This window comes from Vipera ursinii, assembly GCF_947247035.1.
Source record: "Vipera ursinii genome assembly, chromosome: 9".
Taxonomy (NCBI): domain Eukaryota; kingdom Metazoa; phylum Chordata; class Lepidosauria; order Squamata; family Viperidae; genus Vipera; species Vipera ursinii.
The window spans coordinates 1,438,393-1,454,469 of NC_139523.1; the positions used below are offsets into that span (position 1 = coordinate 1,438,393).

The following is a 16,077-nucleotide window of genomic DNA, read 5'->3' on the forward strand; positions in this document are numbered from 1 at the left end:
GGTGCCCCCCCCTTGGAAGAGTCCAGGAAGAAGGTGGAGGGCAATCAGATGCATGCATGAAGGTAGTGGATTGTTTTATTTTAGTCAAAAAGCAGAGGTGGCAGTCAGGAGGGAGAAAGAGGAAGAGCTAGGAAGCATCACAGGAGCAATTCCTGTCCTACTTGGGACTTTCCAAATTCTTAAACCCTCAACCAGGCATGAAAGGAAGAGTCTACTGGCACCCTGCATCTGAAGAGTCCCCAATATGACAAAATTGGTTGTGTGGCGCCTCCTGGTGGCCACCATGCAGGAGAGACACAGGCAGTCAACAACAGTTTTAGTGTTCGAAGTTACAACAGCACTGAAAAAAGTGACTTATGACCGTTTTCCACACTTATGGCAGTTGCAGCATCCCCATGGTCACGTGATCAAAATTCAGACATTTGGCAACTGACTCATATTTATGACGGTTGCAGTATTCTGGGGTCATGTGATCATTTTTTGCGACTTTCTGATAAGCGGTCAATGGGGAAGTCAGATTCACTTAACCTGTTATTAACAACTGCAGTGATTCACTTAACAACCATGGTAGGAAAGGTTGTGAAATGGGACAAAACTAACTTTAACAAATATTTCCCTTAGCAACAGAAATTTTGGGCTAAATTGCGGTCATACATTCAGGACTACCTGTACCATTTAAAAGGGGAAAAAAATCACAGGGAGGGCAGAAGTCAGGTAAAACCTCGTACACAAAGGCATGTCACACCTGCGTCTTAAGGGAAGGTGTCAGAATCCATTTATATCACATTCATAAATGTATGTTTAAAATACTGTGCCTTCCCTGGATTCTGCCATTTCTCCGAGGGGGAGAGAAGACGTTTATTCAGCCTGGCCGGACACTGCATTCAAAGACTAGGGAAAACCCTTTTGATCTCAGGACAACAAAGGAGGGGAAGGGAGGGGGGGATCTGGTTTGTATCTCCATTTGAATCTGAAAAGGAAGGAGGCAATAATCATAAAGACACGGGAAATTCTCTTTCCCACAAAAGGGTTGACACCAAAGTTTAATTGATGTGGGTCTGACCAAATGGGTTTTGAGGGGAGGGGGTTGAACCGGGAACTCTTTATAAAATATCAAGTTGTAACACAATGCCAGATCCTGTCTTGTATTTCCACAACCAATCACATCCTAGTAAAACCTCCTTTTGGACAAGCCGTGGCTCCAAGAGTTCTTTATTTTCCTAAGATGTGGATTGGGGTGGGTCCTGACAGAAGGCATCTGGTTCTGGAACCTCCATTTCCTAGAAATACGTGTGAAGCCACAGGCATTCTGTCATCCCAGCATCAGCTCAAGACTTATCCATGCCATCCGTCAGGCCTCTTTAGGTTTGGGAATGTTCTTATGGTGCCAGCCCTTCCTGAAATTGCCTTCTCCCATCTTGATATTTGCAGATTCTTGCAGTGCACACAGGCCGTGCTAATTGAGGATGATGCACATGGATTTTGGGGAGAGGGGATCTACCCCAGTATCCCCCAAAGCTGCTTGTGTGGCAACATTCTGCCTTTATTGGCCATAGGAGCGCATTGAAACTGTGAGGCTTCCCCCCTAATTGGTGGGATCCCAGGCTGGCCAGCTTATGACTAGGGGAGCAGGTATCTTTTAATCATTTACTAAATGGGTATGTGGCCTTCAGCTCTTTGGAGATGTTGATCAGGCAGAAGCAGATGAATCCGAGCAGTGGGTCAGAGCTTGGTCTTGGCATCAGCCTGGGCGACCCAATCCTTCCACCTCAGCGGGTGCTTCAGGCATCCTTAGGACTGAGGGATCCCGGGAGGACCCTGATCACTCGCCTCTTCCAACTTTCTGGGCAGCATAAAATAAGAGACACTTTGCTTCACTTTTATTACTGCAAGCAATTTTAATACAAAATGTGTTTGTTTTTAAACAATTCATTGGTAGAGCTTCCGGTTCTGGCTCAATTAAACCAACTGAGAGAATCACACAGCAATGTGGTCAGTCCGAGTAGGGACAAGAGTACAAGTGAATAAATAGAGGAAGACCAGGGGCGTCCAGAGCCAGAGGGTCTGCTGGTGATGCTCCTCCACCTCCCCAGGAGGACGGGGTGGGGGGTGGGCGTCAAAGGCCACTGGCTGCTCCACAGCAGAGACCCTGCAGGGTCCTGCTGGCTGGAGAGGCCTGAACCAGCCTAAGAAAGCCATTTAGTTGCAGTCTGTGAACTAAAAAGTCAAGGCAGTCCTTCCACTCATGGGTTGCCTTTTGGAAATGTGTTATCTTGCGGCTAAAGAGAAGCAAATTTAAGATCCTCCCATCCTCTCACTGCTAAAACCACATGGTTTTACCTCCCTACAACGGTTCTGCTGTTGTAATCCCACAAAATGTTGTTCTTTGAAAGCCTGGCAGGACTTTCCTTTTGCAAAGTACAGTATTGCAGTGAAGTTCTTTATTCAAAAAAGCATGTGCAAAGGTCCATTTTCAAACTATCTTCAGGTAAAACCATAAGAATTTATCTTTAAAATTGGAAACAAGCCCCCTCACTCTGCATTTCTCTCTTATTGAGGTATCTGTGATTTACAAGGAGAAAGAAAAAGAAAGTTCCTTTCTTATGTTGGATCTTCAGATGTTGCTTTTAAATATAATTTCTCTTGCTGAAACAGCGTTAATTTTTATAAAGATGCACTTAGGAAACAATCCTAAATGATAACGCAGGAACTTCTCCTGCACTGCACAGAAATCCTATTTATATAATTTGTTTGTTTTTACATTTTCACATCTTGACCTTTTGCTTCTCTCCCATGTTCAGGTTTCCCCTGGGCCCCCATTGCAAAGAAGGCAAGTTTTATCTACATAAATATTCACATGAAAAAGTAAACTATAAAAAAAAGAGAGAACCAAATAAGGCAGCTTCATAACACAATTTTCTTTTACACTTTTAACAATATAATTTCTCCCACGTAGAATAAATATACATCCAATGTATGAAGCAGGGTTAAAAACTGGACACACAGGTTTCCGTTGTCTGTGCAAAGCTGGACATCGCGTGAATGCTGTATTATCTCTTGGGGCCCGGAGATTTGGCCGTACTTGTTTTCTTGGACATGGTGGGGATTTTGGAGGGCTTGGCCAGGCCCCGCCGGGAGCCGCTTGGCCCTCCCGTTGCGCTGCTCTCCGAAGTGTCTGAACAGGCAGACTGCGTCTCCAGGAGATCAAAGTCGGAAGCGTCGCTTCCTCGTCGGCTGCTGGCTCGGCTCCCTGCGTGGCTGCCTGCACGGCTGGTGGGGCGACTGGCTGTTTTCTTAGGATCTGAAAGTCAAAAACAAATCTTTACATTGTGAGGGAATCTTGAAAGAATTTAACAGCACTGTGTTCAACCCTCCCTCCAAAAAAATAAGACCAAAAAAGAATTCCGCATGGTCTACCAATGGTTTGGGAGGCCGTAGTGGGCTTCCCAACGCAGACCATTTGCCTGTGGTGCTTCCAAATCTAGCTTGGAACTTACCACCTCGACTGGTTTTGGCACCGGAAGAAGCTGGTGAGGAACTGTTACTGGTATCCCCAGTGAGAGACGTCCGGCTGGAGTGGAAAGTGGGCCGTTTCAACTTGCTGGCCGAGGAGAGAGCAACCTTGGGATGGAGGCAAATGTTTTGTTACAGAGCCACAGAAAGAGCCTCAGAGAAGCCCTGGGCTTCAGGAGCAGCTGCAAAGTGGAGTCAGGCTTCACACATGGCCTTGGGGAGGCTTGGCCCAGCAGGCTGGGTGAATTCAAGCCAAGCAGATGATTATGCCCCATGCGCGAACTGCCTCATCGCGAGGCCAGGGAGGAAAGCGGGCTGGCCGGCCAGAGGAACCCGAGCTGGTTAATCCAACGGCTGTCCTTGCTGAAATAACTTTTAAAAAGGAGCCAGACCTGGCCCTTGCCTTGGGGAAGGGTGCTTTGGAGGGGCTCAGTCAGTTTCCAAACGCCTGTTTAGAAGGAGGAAGGACATTCGCTCTGCTTGTGCATTAGGGTCCCCCAAGGAAGAAGTGGGTCACGAGGTGAGGCCCCTGGTGCTTTCCAGAGAAGGGAGCTGCTTTGGGGCCCAAAATTCCCTATCATAAAATAAATCTAAAGTAAAATTCAGTGCTTGGACCTGTAACTTGAACACATACCTCATCTAGTATTATAACTTTAGATTCTATTTATTTTAACTTGTGTTGGCCACAGTTCCTAGGCTGCATTTTTAGCAGAAAGCTTAATGGTGATTTTTACTGCTTTAAAATCATATATATGCTGTATATGCTGTAATATATGCTGTAATTCCTGGGTAATTAATGATACATTGGAAAATTGTAATATCCATGGCATTCTAGATCCCTTGTTTACTTCTTTTGCATTTTACTATTGGCATGTTATCTTTTTGTTCTTGTACTTTACTTTCTCTTTGACAGAAAAAAAAAATGAAGGCAGACCTTGCCACCACAACCTCTGCCAGCACCTTCTAAAACCCCAGGGGGACGGTCAGGACCTGCAGCACGGCACTAAACTGCCAAGGTGGCATAAATGGTTTGACCCCCAGGCCAGGCTCCTCCTGATGGAGTGGGGGGGAGAGGCAGTTGTTGTTATGGAAATGAAAACAAAGAATGGCCCACCTAGAACCCTGAACCTAAAAAACACTTAAGAGGAAAGTAATAAAACACAAATTAAAAGACACTTATTATTCAAGTGTGAACTTACACATGGTGTAGTAAGATGGAGGGTTTGTTGTCACTGTGTGTTGGGGGGTGGGAGCACAAAGGGAGGCTCAGCTAATCTCAATGTACACATAATTGTACTTTGACGATAAAGGTTCATTTCATTCCATTTCGTTCTCCAACCTTTATTTCTAAAAAAGACCCCAGTATTTATTACATCCTTTTTATTAAGCTTGGGCAGCTTTCTCCTCTTGGAAGATGTTCTTAATTAAGAACATCATCTTAAAAAGAGGAACAGCCTCAAACTGTGGTTCTGAGGGTGCCTGCTGGGCTTTCAGATGTTTTGCAGAGTCAGCCTCAAAGGCAAACGGGCCACTGATTGCCCATATAAATGACCCCATGTGCTGAGCTTTGAACTACCACGTCAGCAATGGACAAACCTGAATAGGATTCGCACCTCACACAGTGTCTGCCGGGACTCTTCGCATAAATGGGGCACAGTAATCTCCCCTCAGCGTGATTGTGGGGTCCCACGTCAAACTGTACAGTACGTCATGACCGGCTGTAGGCTGAGGGCATATACTGGGTCCAGTATCCGGTTTTTTAAAAATATAAATTGTACCGTGCTTCAATGGTGTGATGGCCTAGACGTCGGAATCTGAACACAGTTCTTTTTAATATTTATATTTTATTGGGTTTTACTAATCTAGCTGAAATGCTAATTTAGATTGCTAGTCCATGTATGACATGCCATAGGCTAAATAATAATACGGCCAACCTCTGCAGAGAAAGGTGTGGGGAATGCAGGAGAGGAAGCTGACTCGAGGCCTTCCTTTTGCCCACCGGAGCCATACTCTACCTCAGAAGCAGACAGGTGGAGGTCGGCATTATCGCAGCCCCTCAGGGGGGTACCTGCCTTGCTGTTTACCAACCAGGGTTTATCATAACAACGGGTGAAGTGATGCGGAGTCTGTGAAATGGAAAATCCAAAGAGAGTTTGAAGGACGGGTGGGGCAAACAAAATGAATGGAGGGGGGAGAGGGAGGGAAGGAAATAAAACAGAAAAGGATATAAATCCTATAATAATAATAATAATAATAATAATAATAATAATAATAATAATAATAATAATAATAATAATAATAATAATATACTAATGATGATAATGATGAAGCTAATGAACACAAAACTAGGTTGACACAGGGCACAGAACTGTGTGATGCACAAAAATGTCTTGGTAAAAAGCTCAACAAAAAAACACATTCCATATTGTGGGGAAGACTAGCAACCGTTTGGGGGGAGTGTGAAGAAGAGGAGAAATTCGGCCTCTTCTTGAATGTGGAGCCATTGGAAAGGCACAAATGGAAAGGTCAGATGGAACTCTTCCGACATGGACAGGAGAACCTGGTGTGAAGACTCCCTAGGTCAGCCGAGCGAGCTCCCCTCTGGGCCGCAGCCTCTGCCTGAGGAGATGATCACGGGCCCCACCTGTGGTGCTTCTGGGGCCGGCTTGGTGGGGGGCTTTGAGACAAAGCAGCCTTCCCCAGCTACCTGCACCACAACTCAACAGAGACTTTCAGAAGCCCTTTGTGTTTTCAAGGCTGAGGGGAAAGAGCCCATTGCCAAGGAAACCAGGTGAAGAAAGAGCCTGCTTCTCACCTTGGTCCCGCTGGCAGGTGTGGCAGGAGAGGATGGCACCGAGGGGCAGCTGTGATTGCTCTGGCTGGCGCTTGAACTGGACCGTGTGGGGGAGGCGGCCCGCGAGGAAGGCTTGGACCTCCGGCCACGGGACCGGAATGGTGCCATTCCCTGAGATGCGCCCTCTGGTAGAATGAATTTTTCTCTAAGCTCAAGGTTAGTCCTGCCTCGGGCTGTAAGAAAAGAACACAAAATGTGGATGGCAAAGCTGGAGACACCTAAATGAAAGGACCAACTAATGGCCCAGGTTTGGAGTCTGCTGGAGGCATGCAGTCATTTTCTTCCAGCCGGACAAAAAGACCTCTTCAGCTGTCTAAATGACTGAATGAGGCAGGAAAAGCCCCCCCTCGCTTGATGCAGGCCAGTCATCGTGCAAAGCCCCAGCCGCTCAGCTGCCGCTCCCCCCCCCAGCAGTGTGCCTTGCTAGAGGTTTGCAGGGCTGCATCAGGGTTAGGAAAGGGGTGGAGTTGCATGACCAGAGCAGGCATCCAAACTCCTTTCCCTCTCAATGGCCCCACCTGCCGAGGGGGCTCCTCCCCAAAGTTCTTCACTGTCAGCCCAGCGAAGAAGCCACAAAGCTAAAACTGCAGTAAGCCAGTGGACCGGTGGAGGCTGGGTGAATGTTGGAGATAGAGAGGCAGGCCCGGGGCCCCCAACAAGGCCGATCAGCGCCAGTCACGAAAAAGGAGGATCAAAACTGGGGGTTGGGGGAGATCCAGAGGCCGTTAGACAATGCATCGCCAATCAGAATCTGCTCTTCACTGGAATTAGATGGCTTGCATCGGCCATATAAAATGTCTTATGAATCCTTTGGAGCACTAAGATCCAGGAAAAGGAATCTTGCCAGAGGCCATCACTGGCCGATACTCTCACCTGAAAAGTTTTTCTTCTTCTCCAAAGGCTGAAATAAAATTAACTGGTGGGATCAAGAAATTGAAAAAAACCCCCATCCCCGACTTATTAGCAAATGTGTTGACAGAATCCACAATCTTTGGAAAATACAAAACTCAACCAACAGAAGCACACACATTGGTATTTTGGTTAAGTAAGCCACACTGCAAAAGCCTTGTAGGATCAGCGTTGAGTCTTGTTCTGGAATCATGGGGAGCTAAGCAACAACTGGCCACAGCACAGCAACGGAAGTGTGGCAATCACAAAGTCAAAAGGGCTTGGAAGCCGAGAGCCCTCCCATCCAATCCATCCCCTCGGCTTTTCCCATAAGTTTGCCTTCAACGCCCCAGAACTCTCAGCCAGACACCTGGAAGGCACCAGGGGAGAGAAAACGGTGGAGGTTTTCCAGCCAGAAGCATCCAGCCAAGTTCAGGAGAAACCCTGGGAGGAAAGGCAAGTGTGAACCTGCCAGAAACATCACAACTCCAAAGACCAAGGAAAGGGAATTTGTTGGCTTCCGATAAAGTACTTTTGAATTAGAGACACCCAAACCAGCACAGGCTGAGACTTCAACACGAGGAGGAAGTGATACTAAAGGATAAAATAACATCTCTTCTGTTCCCTAGAGAAAGGGAACGGGGCTGAAGTAGACTTCCTCAACCTGGGTGTCATTCAAGTGAGCGGACTTCAAAAATTTTCATATTAGCTCTGCTGCCTGGAGAATCCTGGGCTGCTGGTCAAAGTTTGGCAAGTATCCAGAAATTGTGACCAGTGTTAAAACACAGCAGCAGAGATCACAGAAAGGCTGAAGTCAGCCACGTGCCCTGGTTGCTCAGGGCTTCTGCAACAGAACGTCCTCAACTTCTGCCATCCAAACGGCTCTGGGTTCCTGAGGGCAGAAGTCTCCTGTGAGGAGTCTGCCCAGTGTCAGAATCTGCAAGAAAGGCCCCTTTGAGGATGCTTCCCCTGCATTTAAAAAAAATCAGCAAATGTAACTTTTTTTTATTGCTACCGTTACTTTCCATTCGTCTTTCTAACTTTTTGAATTCCGTTTTATTTTTTTATTTATCTTTTGTTCAGTCCGTTCAGTCAAGTACTTCCAGGAGCAGAAAAGCAGAGAAGGAAGCGTGCAAGTAAGCACATGGCATCCACACAGGCTCTCACGCCCCGCTCCTCACTCGGGCCACCCAGGAGGGTCAGCTGAGCCGGAGGACGTGGCGGGAGGGGGGAGGAGTGGACCCCATGGGGGGGATGGGGGGGAAGAGCTGCAGCCAGTTGGCCAGCAGGAGCTCTGCACCCCCTTCCTTGGCCAAGCACAGTGCAGGCTCCAGCATTCGGCACCAACCGAGGCAGGTTAGAGCAGCAAAGCCATTCCCAACAGGGCAGTCAGAGAAAGGGAAGAAAAACCTCCAACCTATCGGAGACTGACTGGCAATTGAAGAGCTGGAGTCGGAGCGTTTGATTTTACTGCCAGGGTGGTGAACTAGAACAGAGAAAAGAAACAGGTGCGGCCACCGGGGGGGGGGAGCAGCAGGGCAGGGAGGGGGCCTCCTTCATGCGGCATGCAGGGCGGCCCAGGCGGCGGCCGAAGGAGCGGGACCTTCGACCCAGAGAAAGGCGCTTCCTGTCTGGGTGTGACCCCTTGGTGCTCGTGGCTGAGAGTGCCAGCGGCTCCTTTTCTCACGGACCTGGCGCTGAGCAACGCTCCCTGGGCTGGTCTTCTGGGGCCCCTCAGGCTCACCCCCAGGGCAGCTCCCCTTCCTGCTCCTTGGCAGTCACCGGGATTGAGGTTTCCCGGGAAAAACCTTCGTTAAGAAGCAGATGCATCTCCTACCTCGACAAGGATCATTTTTCACTAAAAACTCGTCCAGAGCCATCCATCCTCCGCCGACACGAACCATGACTGTACTACGCAGGATACGGACCAGCCGCAGCTGCTGGGAATCCCCGAACTGTCACAAAGATGCAAAGAGGGAGCCGGTTTAATCGCGCTGTCATACTAAGGTGTTCTTCTCAAAAAGTCCATGTGTGGAGCTCCCCACCACCCGCCCCAGTTTGCCTTTGAAAGTGACAGAGGAAATTATTTTACAAAAGGATCATAAATTTGATTAAGTATATTATTCTTATTAAATCAATTAATTACCATCTTTCTTAATAATTAATTTCTTAAATTTTTAATGATTAAAAAAGTGGAATGATCCAATGGACCCCAGGTGGCCAGAAGCCCATCTTGCTGGACCCCAAGCCAAGGCCTCCTTGTGATCAAGGACAAACAGTGAATCCCAGCCAGCCACAAAACGCTGCATGAGAAAGATGCCAAAAGACGATTGGGGGGGGTGTCAGCCTGCAGGTCAGCTCCAGGGCTCCTCTCTCCTGCTCGGCAGCTGCCCACGTCTGCTGCACCCCGAATGGCCGTTTCTCTTTGGGCCAATTTGGGCTGCTTTGACAGTCAGAGGAGTCTGGATTCCACACTTCCCCTCAAGAGATTTGAGTCTTTTGGAAGCAACTTGGCTTCGGCCCTTTTGGAAGAGACCAGCTGGAGGCCCAATGGCTGCAGTCTCATCAGGAAGGAGAGCAAAACCCTCCACCAAAATGCTTTCCAGCATGGATTCCCCCCCCCAGCAGAAGCGTGATTGGCAGCAGCCAGAGACAGGTGGCCCTGCAACACAGTGCCTGAAGGAGCAGCAACCTCAGAGTACCGATTAACTGATTAATTGCCAGGATCACAGGCAGCGCCAAAAATTTGCTCTGAATGGTCAGGGACGGCCCAGACCTAAGCCACGTGCTTAATCTCTAGCGGCATCTTGAGTTCCCATCAGCTTCCACCCCAGGGCTACTTTTTAGCCCCACAGACTGCCTTCTCTTTCCCCCAAATATTTCAGATGGAAAGAGGGCATTGTCACATCTCAGGGGTCATGGACCTACGGATGTAACCATCATTTCCATCCGTAATTCTGGGTGCCTGAACAGATAAGCTATTACCTTTTTTCCCCTCAACTGATCTAGGAAACTGAAATTTCATTTGTTGTGTCGGATTTGGCCAAAAAAGGTTAACTGCCGACATTCACTGCCATCCCCTCCCCAATCAGGCCACAGGATGTGACACTGAACTCAGCAGCAATGAAAACAGGAATACCTCCACAGCAGCTGAGACCGCCTGTCTTGTTGAAAGGGCCCTGCAGGTGGCTTGGAGATTTAGTGCTATTTATGGAAGGGACTTTTCCAGAGGAATTAGGGACTTGCATTTCCAAAGCAATGGAAAATTAATAGGAAGCCGTGGAAAGATGCCGATATACAGAATACTTGGTCAAACTTGCAATTATGTGTAGTGGGCCAAACTCTGGGCCAGGCTCAGCTACCCCCAGCTCTCATCGGACAGGAGGAAAGCTGCAGGATGGTAGATGTGAAGTCTGATTCAGAGGGAAGGTCCCTGAGCCTCCCAAGACAGGTTGGAAAGTTCAGCCGAAGGTCTCCTCCTATTCAGGGGTCAGTTTGGGAGAGATGGTTTCCACCAGCCACGGCGGTCCACGGCCTGACCCCTGAACTCTGGTTCCTCTGGTCAGCCAGTTTTGAGTATCCAGAAGCAGAGGCCAGCTGTTTCCTTATTTTATCCCTTCCTGGAATTTCTGAGACTGAGAATTTCTGTCTGGCTCATCGGCAGGACAGTCCAACTTCCATGTGTGACTCTGTGTTTGTTTTTATAATTGGAGGCCATTGCCTGGTTGCGTCAGTACATTTCTGTATATACCAGCAACTCTGTCAAGTTAATACATCCACAAGCACAACAATCATAGTTATGAAAAGGCCGGTGTGGAAACAGACAGGCCAATTATACATGCACATCTTGGAAGGAGAATTAGCTACAGGAAAAGGCAGAGGCAGCTCTGCAAGACTCACTGTACCTGGTTGCCGAGGAAGAACTAGAGGAGAAGGTGGTGCAAACAAGAAGAGAAAGGGAGAAGAGAGAACACATCACACAGGGCAACAATGCTGACACTGTTTTCTGTGCTTCCCCTACTGCTAAACTGCTCCTCCTCCATTTAAGTATTAAAACAAAGGGCGGCCAGCAGAAAGGTCCATGAGTGGCCCCAAGGACCTTATGCCAAGCTCTGGATTGGGCCATGGATTGGGCCATGGTCTCCATCCCGCCCCCGCCCTCCCTGCAAGAATGGCCCCCGAAGCAGCTCCTGAAGCTTTGCCTTGGTCCAAAGGTGCTTTCTTCAGAAGGAGAAGTGAAACGTCTTCAAGGAAAAATAAAGTCCAATTGCTTTTTGAAGAAAGCGCCTTTGGGACAACTGAGAATCTCCACTGATGCCTTGGCTAAAATCCAGTCAGCTCAAGGGACACAGAGAAGCTCCGACAGAGGGCAAATTCGAGGAGCTTCAAACAAAAATCAGAAATAGGATAAAATCCCATTTCTGAACCCATTTTTCTGTGAGCATCCAGAAAGAAACTGAGAAAGGATTGTACTCTGAGGCAGAACAACCCCCCAACACAGAGGCTCACGGGAGCAGCTTTCTCTATACTCTTTGCAGAGCACCATGGACACCCCCCCGCACCCCGGGAGTTCAGTCTGTGGGCGCAGAGCCTGCTTCCCGGCAGGGTGGGCAGGTCTCCTTCCCACAACAGGGCACTGCACTGGCAGGCCCCCGTCAGACTGCTGAGGCCCCCACAGACAGCCCCATCCTGGCTCCTTCTCCTTACCCGGTACTTGTTCTCTCCAATCTGCTCCACTTGGAATCGCTTGGCGCACTTGCACTGAGCCACCTGCCTCGTCACCTGTCAAGGAAGAGGCAGGAAGGAAGTGGCTGCTGCAGAAAGCTGACTTCGCACGGGACAGAAGCCAGCCTGTGCTCCTGGCGCTCATTCCACACTGGCTTCAAACGGGTGGCTGCCTATTTGGGCAGCCTTTGCTGCTGTGTGGTGATCTCGGACTGCTGGCCAGTTCCGGCTGGGCAACGGTGCTCAAGCCCTGCTCCAGCCTCTCTGCCTTGCGTTCCTATGCAACGGACAGCACGGGCCGAGACTGCGCTTGCCCCAAAGAAGGGTGACTCTGAATGACAGAAGTCCAACCAAAGAGAGTGATGGGCGGGGGCAGGGAAAGTGCACCAACACGGAAGTCCCGTGCCACCCCTGGTTTCCCCCTGGTCAAGCTGGAGCGCCAGATGCAGGAAACCAGTCCTGATTAGGGTGGGCAGGCGACCCACCCTAGCTGCATTTGCATGCCACACTCTAAAAAATGGCAGGATGCAGACTCAAAATAAATTCACATATAATTATTACCTATTGATTAAGATGAACTGTCAGTAAAAGAATGTGCCTCAATTAGACAGGGAGTTGGCCTAGATGACCTTCAAGGTGCCTTCCAACTCTGTTATTCCATGTTCTATGATTAAACTACGAACACTGCCGCAAACATAACACAACGCATGGGGAAATAAAGGCAGGGGGAGACACCTGGGAGGAATGGGAGAGCTGGAAGGCTGCCAAGTGGGGGGGGGGGCGAGGAAGAAGGGAGGTATCCTTGCTTTGGGGGAAAATAATCTCTGGTGAATTCAGTTTACTCTATTCCAATGATTTTGATAAATCCTCCCAGAAGAGAAAGGGGATCCCAGATTCAACAGTTCCATCTCTGAGAAATAAAGGGAAAAGGGGGCCACAAGGAACAGTAAATGGGAGGACTGCAGTTCCACCTACGTCTTTCTCATGAAACCCCAGGAATTGATCAAGAAATGCAGTTGTGGAGAGAAGTGACAATGCACCCTCTCGATCAGTGGCCTGCAGAGCCCAGGGACAGGCCGGTTTACTCTCTCTTCTCCCCCCGCCCCGAGTCCCTCAGCCAAACCCCTACCTCATCCTCGATTTTGTCCGCATCTGTTGTTGGCCGGTAAGCATCTTTGTTAGGGTGCAGAGCAGCTACAAACTCATAATAGTCAATATAGCCATCCCCATCACGGTCAAAGATGTCAGCGACAGCCGTCATTTCTAACTTCGATGTGGGGAATTCTGGGGAAGGAAGAGAAAGAGAAGGACGCAGGTCCCTTCAGCGAAGCTTTCAAAATGATGGGCCCCTGCCACTCCCGGGCACGGCCTCCTCCCTTCCCAAACCAGGCAAAAAAGGCCTCAGCCTTTGTTTCTGGGGAGTAAGATGAGCAGACTCTGTGGCAAGAGACGGAGCAACATTAGGCAAAGTGGAAACTTCATCTGGCTCCAGTTACGGTTAGGTGCCTGGTACAAGCGAGAGAGCGACATTCACCTCGGCTTTGAGAGACACAGAGATGGGGGCTTAAGTGGCCTTGCAAGACACAGCTTGTTCAAAGTGCTTGGCTTTGGGGTTATCATTTTTCACACCCTTCCGTGTTGTGTGAAGTGGGCAGAAATGTGGTTTTGGATTTTTTCCTAATATTGATATAAGCAGAAATAAGGAAATGATGGCCAAAGAAACAATGTTGGCTTACTGAGTTTGCTGCAGAATCATTAGGCCCCATTACCCCGCCCCCACCCCAGCCCCAACAGCTGTGGAAAATGGCTGCCTGGCCATGAGCACCACTCGGGACCACCTAAGGGCATCTTGGATCAACATAAAGACAACCAAGTGTGTCGCAAGGAAGTAAATAAAAACAGGTTACGTGGAACTGAAGGCTTTCTCTTTTGGTAAAGTTTCCAGGGACAGAGGGAAGGGGAACCAAGAGAGGTGCTGAGGTCCCTCCCGCATGCTTCTCTCTGTCCTCACCCCCACTCCCACCTGCCATGAAGCTACAGCCTGGCCTCCATTGAGTTACACATTCCATAGCCCAATGATGTCACTTTAACTGATTGAGGGGCACCACTGTGGGATACCCAGAAATCCCTGCACAAACTGGTGCATCAGGCAGGAAGTGGTTGGAATGCATTATTGCAGGCTAATTCTGCTGACTGCCAGCAGTTCGATCCTGACCGTCTCAAGGTGGACTCAACCTTCCATCCTTCCGAGGTTGGTAAAATGAGGACCTGGATTGTTGGGGGCCATAGGCTGATTCTGTAAACCGCTTAGAGAGGGCTGTAAAGCACTGTGAAGCAGTATATAAGTCTAAGTGCTCTTGCTATTCCACCTGCAGCTTTCCAGCACTTGAGCTGCAAGTCAACCTGGCTACCAGGTATGGATGGCCATCTGCCTCTGTGCAAAACAAGCCCAGTGCCTTGGGGTGATCAGACAGAAAAAAAACTTGTGTGCCATGCAGCCACACTTCTTGCTGCTCAGTTGCCCAGTTGCCCAGCAAGCAAAGCAAGACTTGGAACAAGCAGCCACTCACTAGAGGCCAGGATCCCATCAATGAACTCCTGCCGGGTGATCTTCCCATCCTGGTCTTTGTCAATCCGCCGGAAGAAGTCCATCACACGGGATTTCTTGTGGTTCATCCAGCGCATATATTTCTTCCGCCATACATCAAAATCAAAGTTTGCAAACTCTTTCAGCTTGGAAATAGAAGGAGAAAAAGGTTATGTGCTCTGTTCACACAAGATGCTTAGTTGGTCAGTTAAAGACAGCTCAGATCCATTGGCCCAACTTGGGCTTATTTTGCTAGACTTAACCTTGGGTAGGTTTGAAGCTTACTGGGTTGAGTCAACTCAGGCTGTGTTCAAGGTAGTTTTTGCAACTAATGGATGTGATTTTCACATTCATCTAAGCATATTCTGTAAGGCCAGAAGACCCCAAAATGGGCCACCTTGAAAAGCATTGGGGAGCAGCAGTCAACACTTTCTTGCAAGATCAAGAGCAGACATATCCTTCCCTGCCCCAGCCCAGGGCCACAGGCATCACTGCTTGAATTGGGCATCATTAGAATATGGAGGCTCCTTGGGGTTGTGTCTATGTGTGAGCGGGTGGGGTGAGAGTACCGGAAAAAGGGGGAGCCTTTTCTTTCCTAGTCAGTTCTGTGCATTCAGACACAACTGTGGGAGTTGCCTCTTTCTCTTTGTGAGATGACAACAGAAAAAATGTATTCACTGCCAAGGCCTGTTGTTATTGCTGGAACTGACCAGGAACTCCTGTGTATGGCAGAAGGTGACACTTATTTCATGGGATATTCCTGCAGCCGGAGACCTCCAAGTGGGCCTAAGTATAATAAGTCCCAAGAAATGGCCAACACATCTAGGAGGTGTCAGCTTTTCAGTGGCTTCCAGGGTAGGTGAGCAAGTGGATGGGGAATGGGGAAGGCAGGAAGGGCAAGGTGGCAGCTGCTGTGGGAGGAGAGGGATGTGCACCAGCTGTGCTTGTGTATCTGAAACTCAGATCAGCCCTAACCTTCAAATCTGGTTACCATTTCCTGCCTGTCCCACATCCGGAAGAGGATCCTCACCTCTTCTAGCCTGTCCAGGGCATCATTGAGCTTGCGCTGCCGCTCCAGTGCCAGGAGCCACACCTGCTGCCAGCGTGCCGAGAGCTGGTTGATGCGTGGGTTCTTGGCTTCAGACTGCGAGAGGATTGGCAGGGGAGGAGGGGCTGCCTGGTTCAAGGGCTTTCCTGGAATAAAAAGCAGATGAGCTGAGAAAGGCCAAGCCGAGCCAAGCCAGAGCATGAAAAAGGGGGAAAGGAAAGGAGCAGAGGAGAAAATGGGGAACACCCATCAAAACTGCCAAAAGGTTTTTCTTTTTCCCCTCAGCCGGGGACAGGTGAGATCACTTTGTTTAGACCTGGGTTTTGAGAGGTAGGACCAACCCTAAAAGAGACGACCATTCACAGGCTGAGCCTGCAGGGAATATGCTTGACTGCTTGGCAACTGCTGATGCCGGGCCAGGCCAGGTGGGAAGGAACCACGGCAGGGCTCTCTGCAGGCTTC

General features: G+C 49.1%; 1 protein-coding gene across 1 annotated transcript in view; it reads right to left on the bottom strand.

Annotated features, from left to right (window-relative positions):
• Positions 1-1,865: 1,865 nt before the first annotated feature.
• MACF1 (microtubule actin crosslinking factor 1) overlaps positions 1,866-16,077 on the bottom strand; it is a 348,186-nt gene continuing 333,974 nt past the window's right edge. Inside the window, exons 91-101 of the mRNA XM_083369263.1 lie at positions 15,598-15,761; positions 14,551-14,713; positions 13,110-13,264; positions 11,963-12,037; positions 11,161-11,178; positions 9,093-9,210; positions 8,673-8,741; positions 6,329-6,540; positions 5,529-5,639; positions 3,498-3,621; positions 1,866-3,301 (exon numbers count right to left, since the gene is read on the bottom strand). Of these exons, the coding sequence (XP_083225389.1) occupies positions 3,051-3,301; positions 3,498-3,621; positions 5,529-5,639; positions 6,329-6,540; positions 8,673-8,741; positions 9,093-9,210; positions 11,161-11,178; positions 11,963-12,037; positions 13,110-13,264; positions 14,551-14,713; positions 15,598-15,761 (1,460 nt within the window). The 3' untranslated portion in view covers positions 1,866-3,050. The remainder of the gene's footprint in view (positions 3,302-3,497; positions 3,622-5,528; positions 5,640-6,328; positions 6,541-8,672; positions 8,742-9,092; positions 9,211-11,160; positions 11,179-11,962; positions 12,038-13,109; positions 13,265-14,550; positions 14,714-15,597; positions 15,762-16,077) is intronic.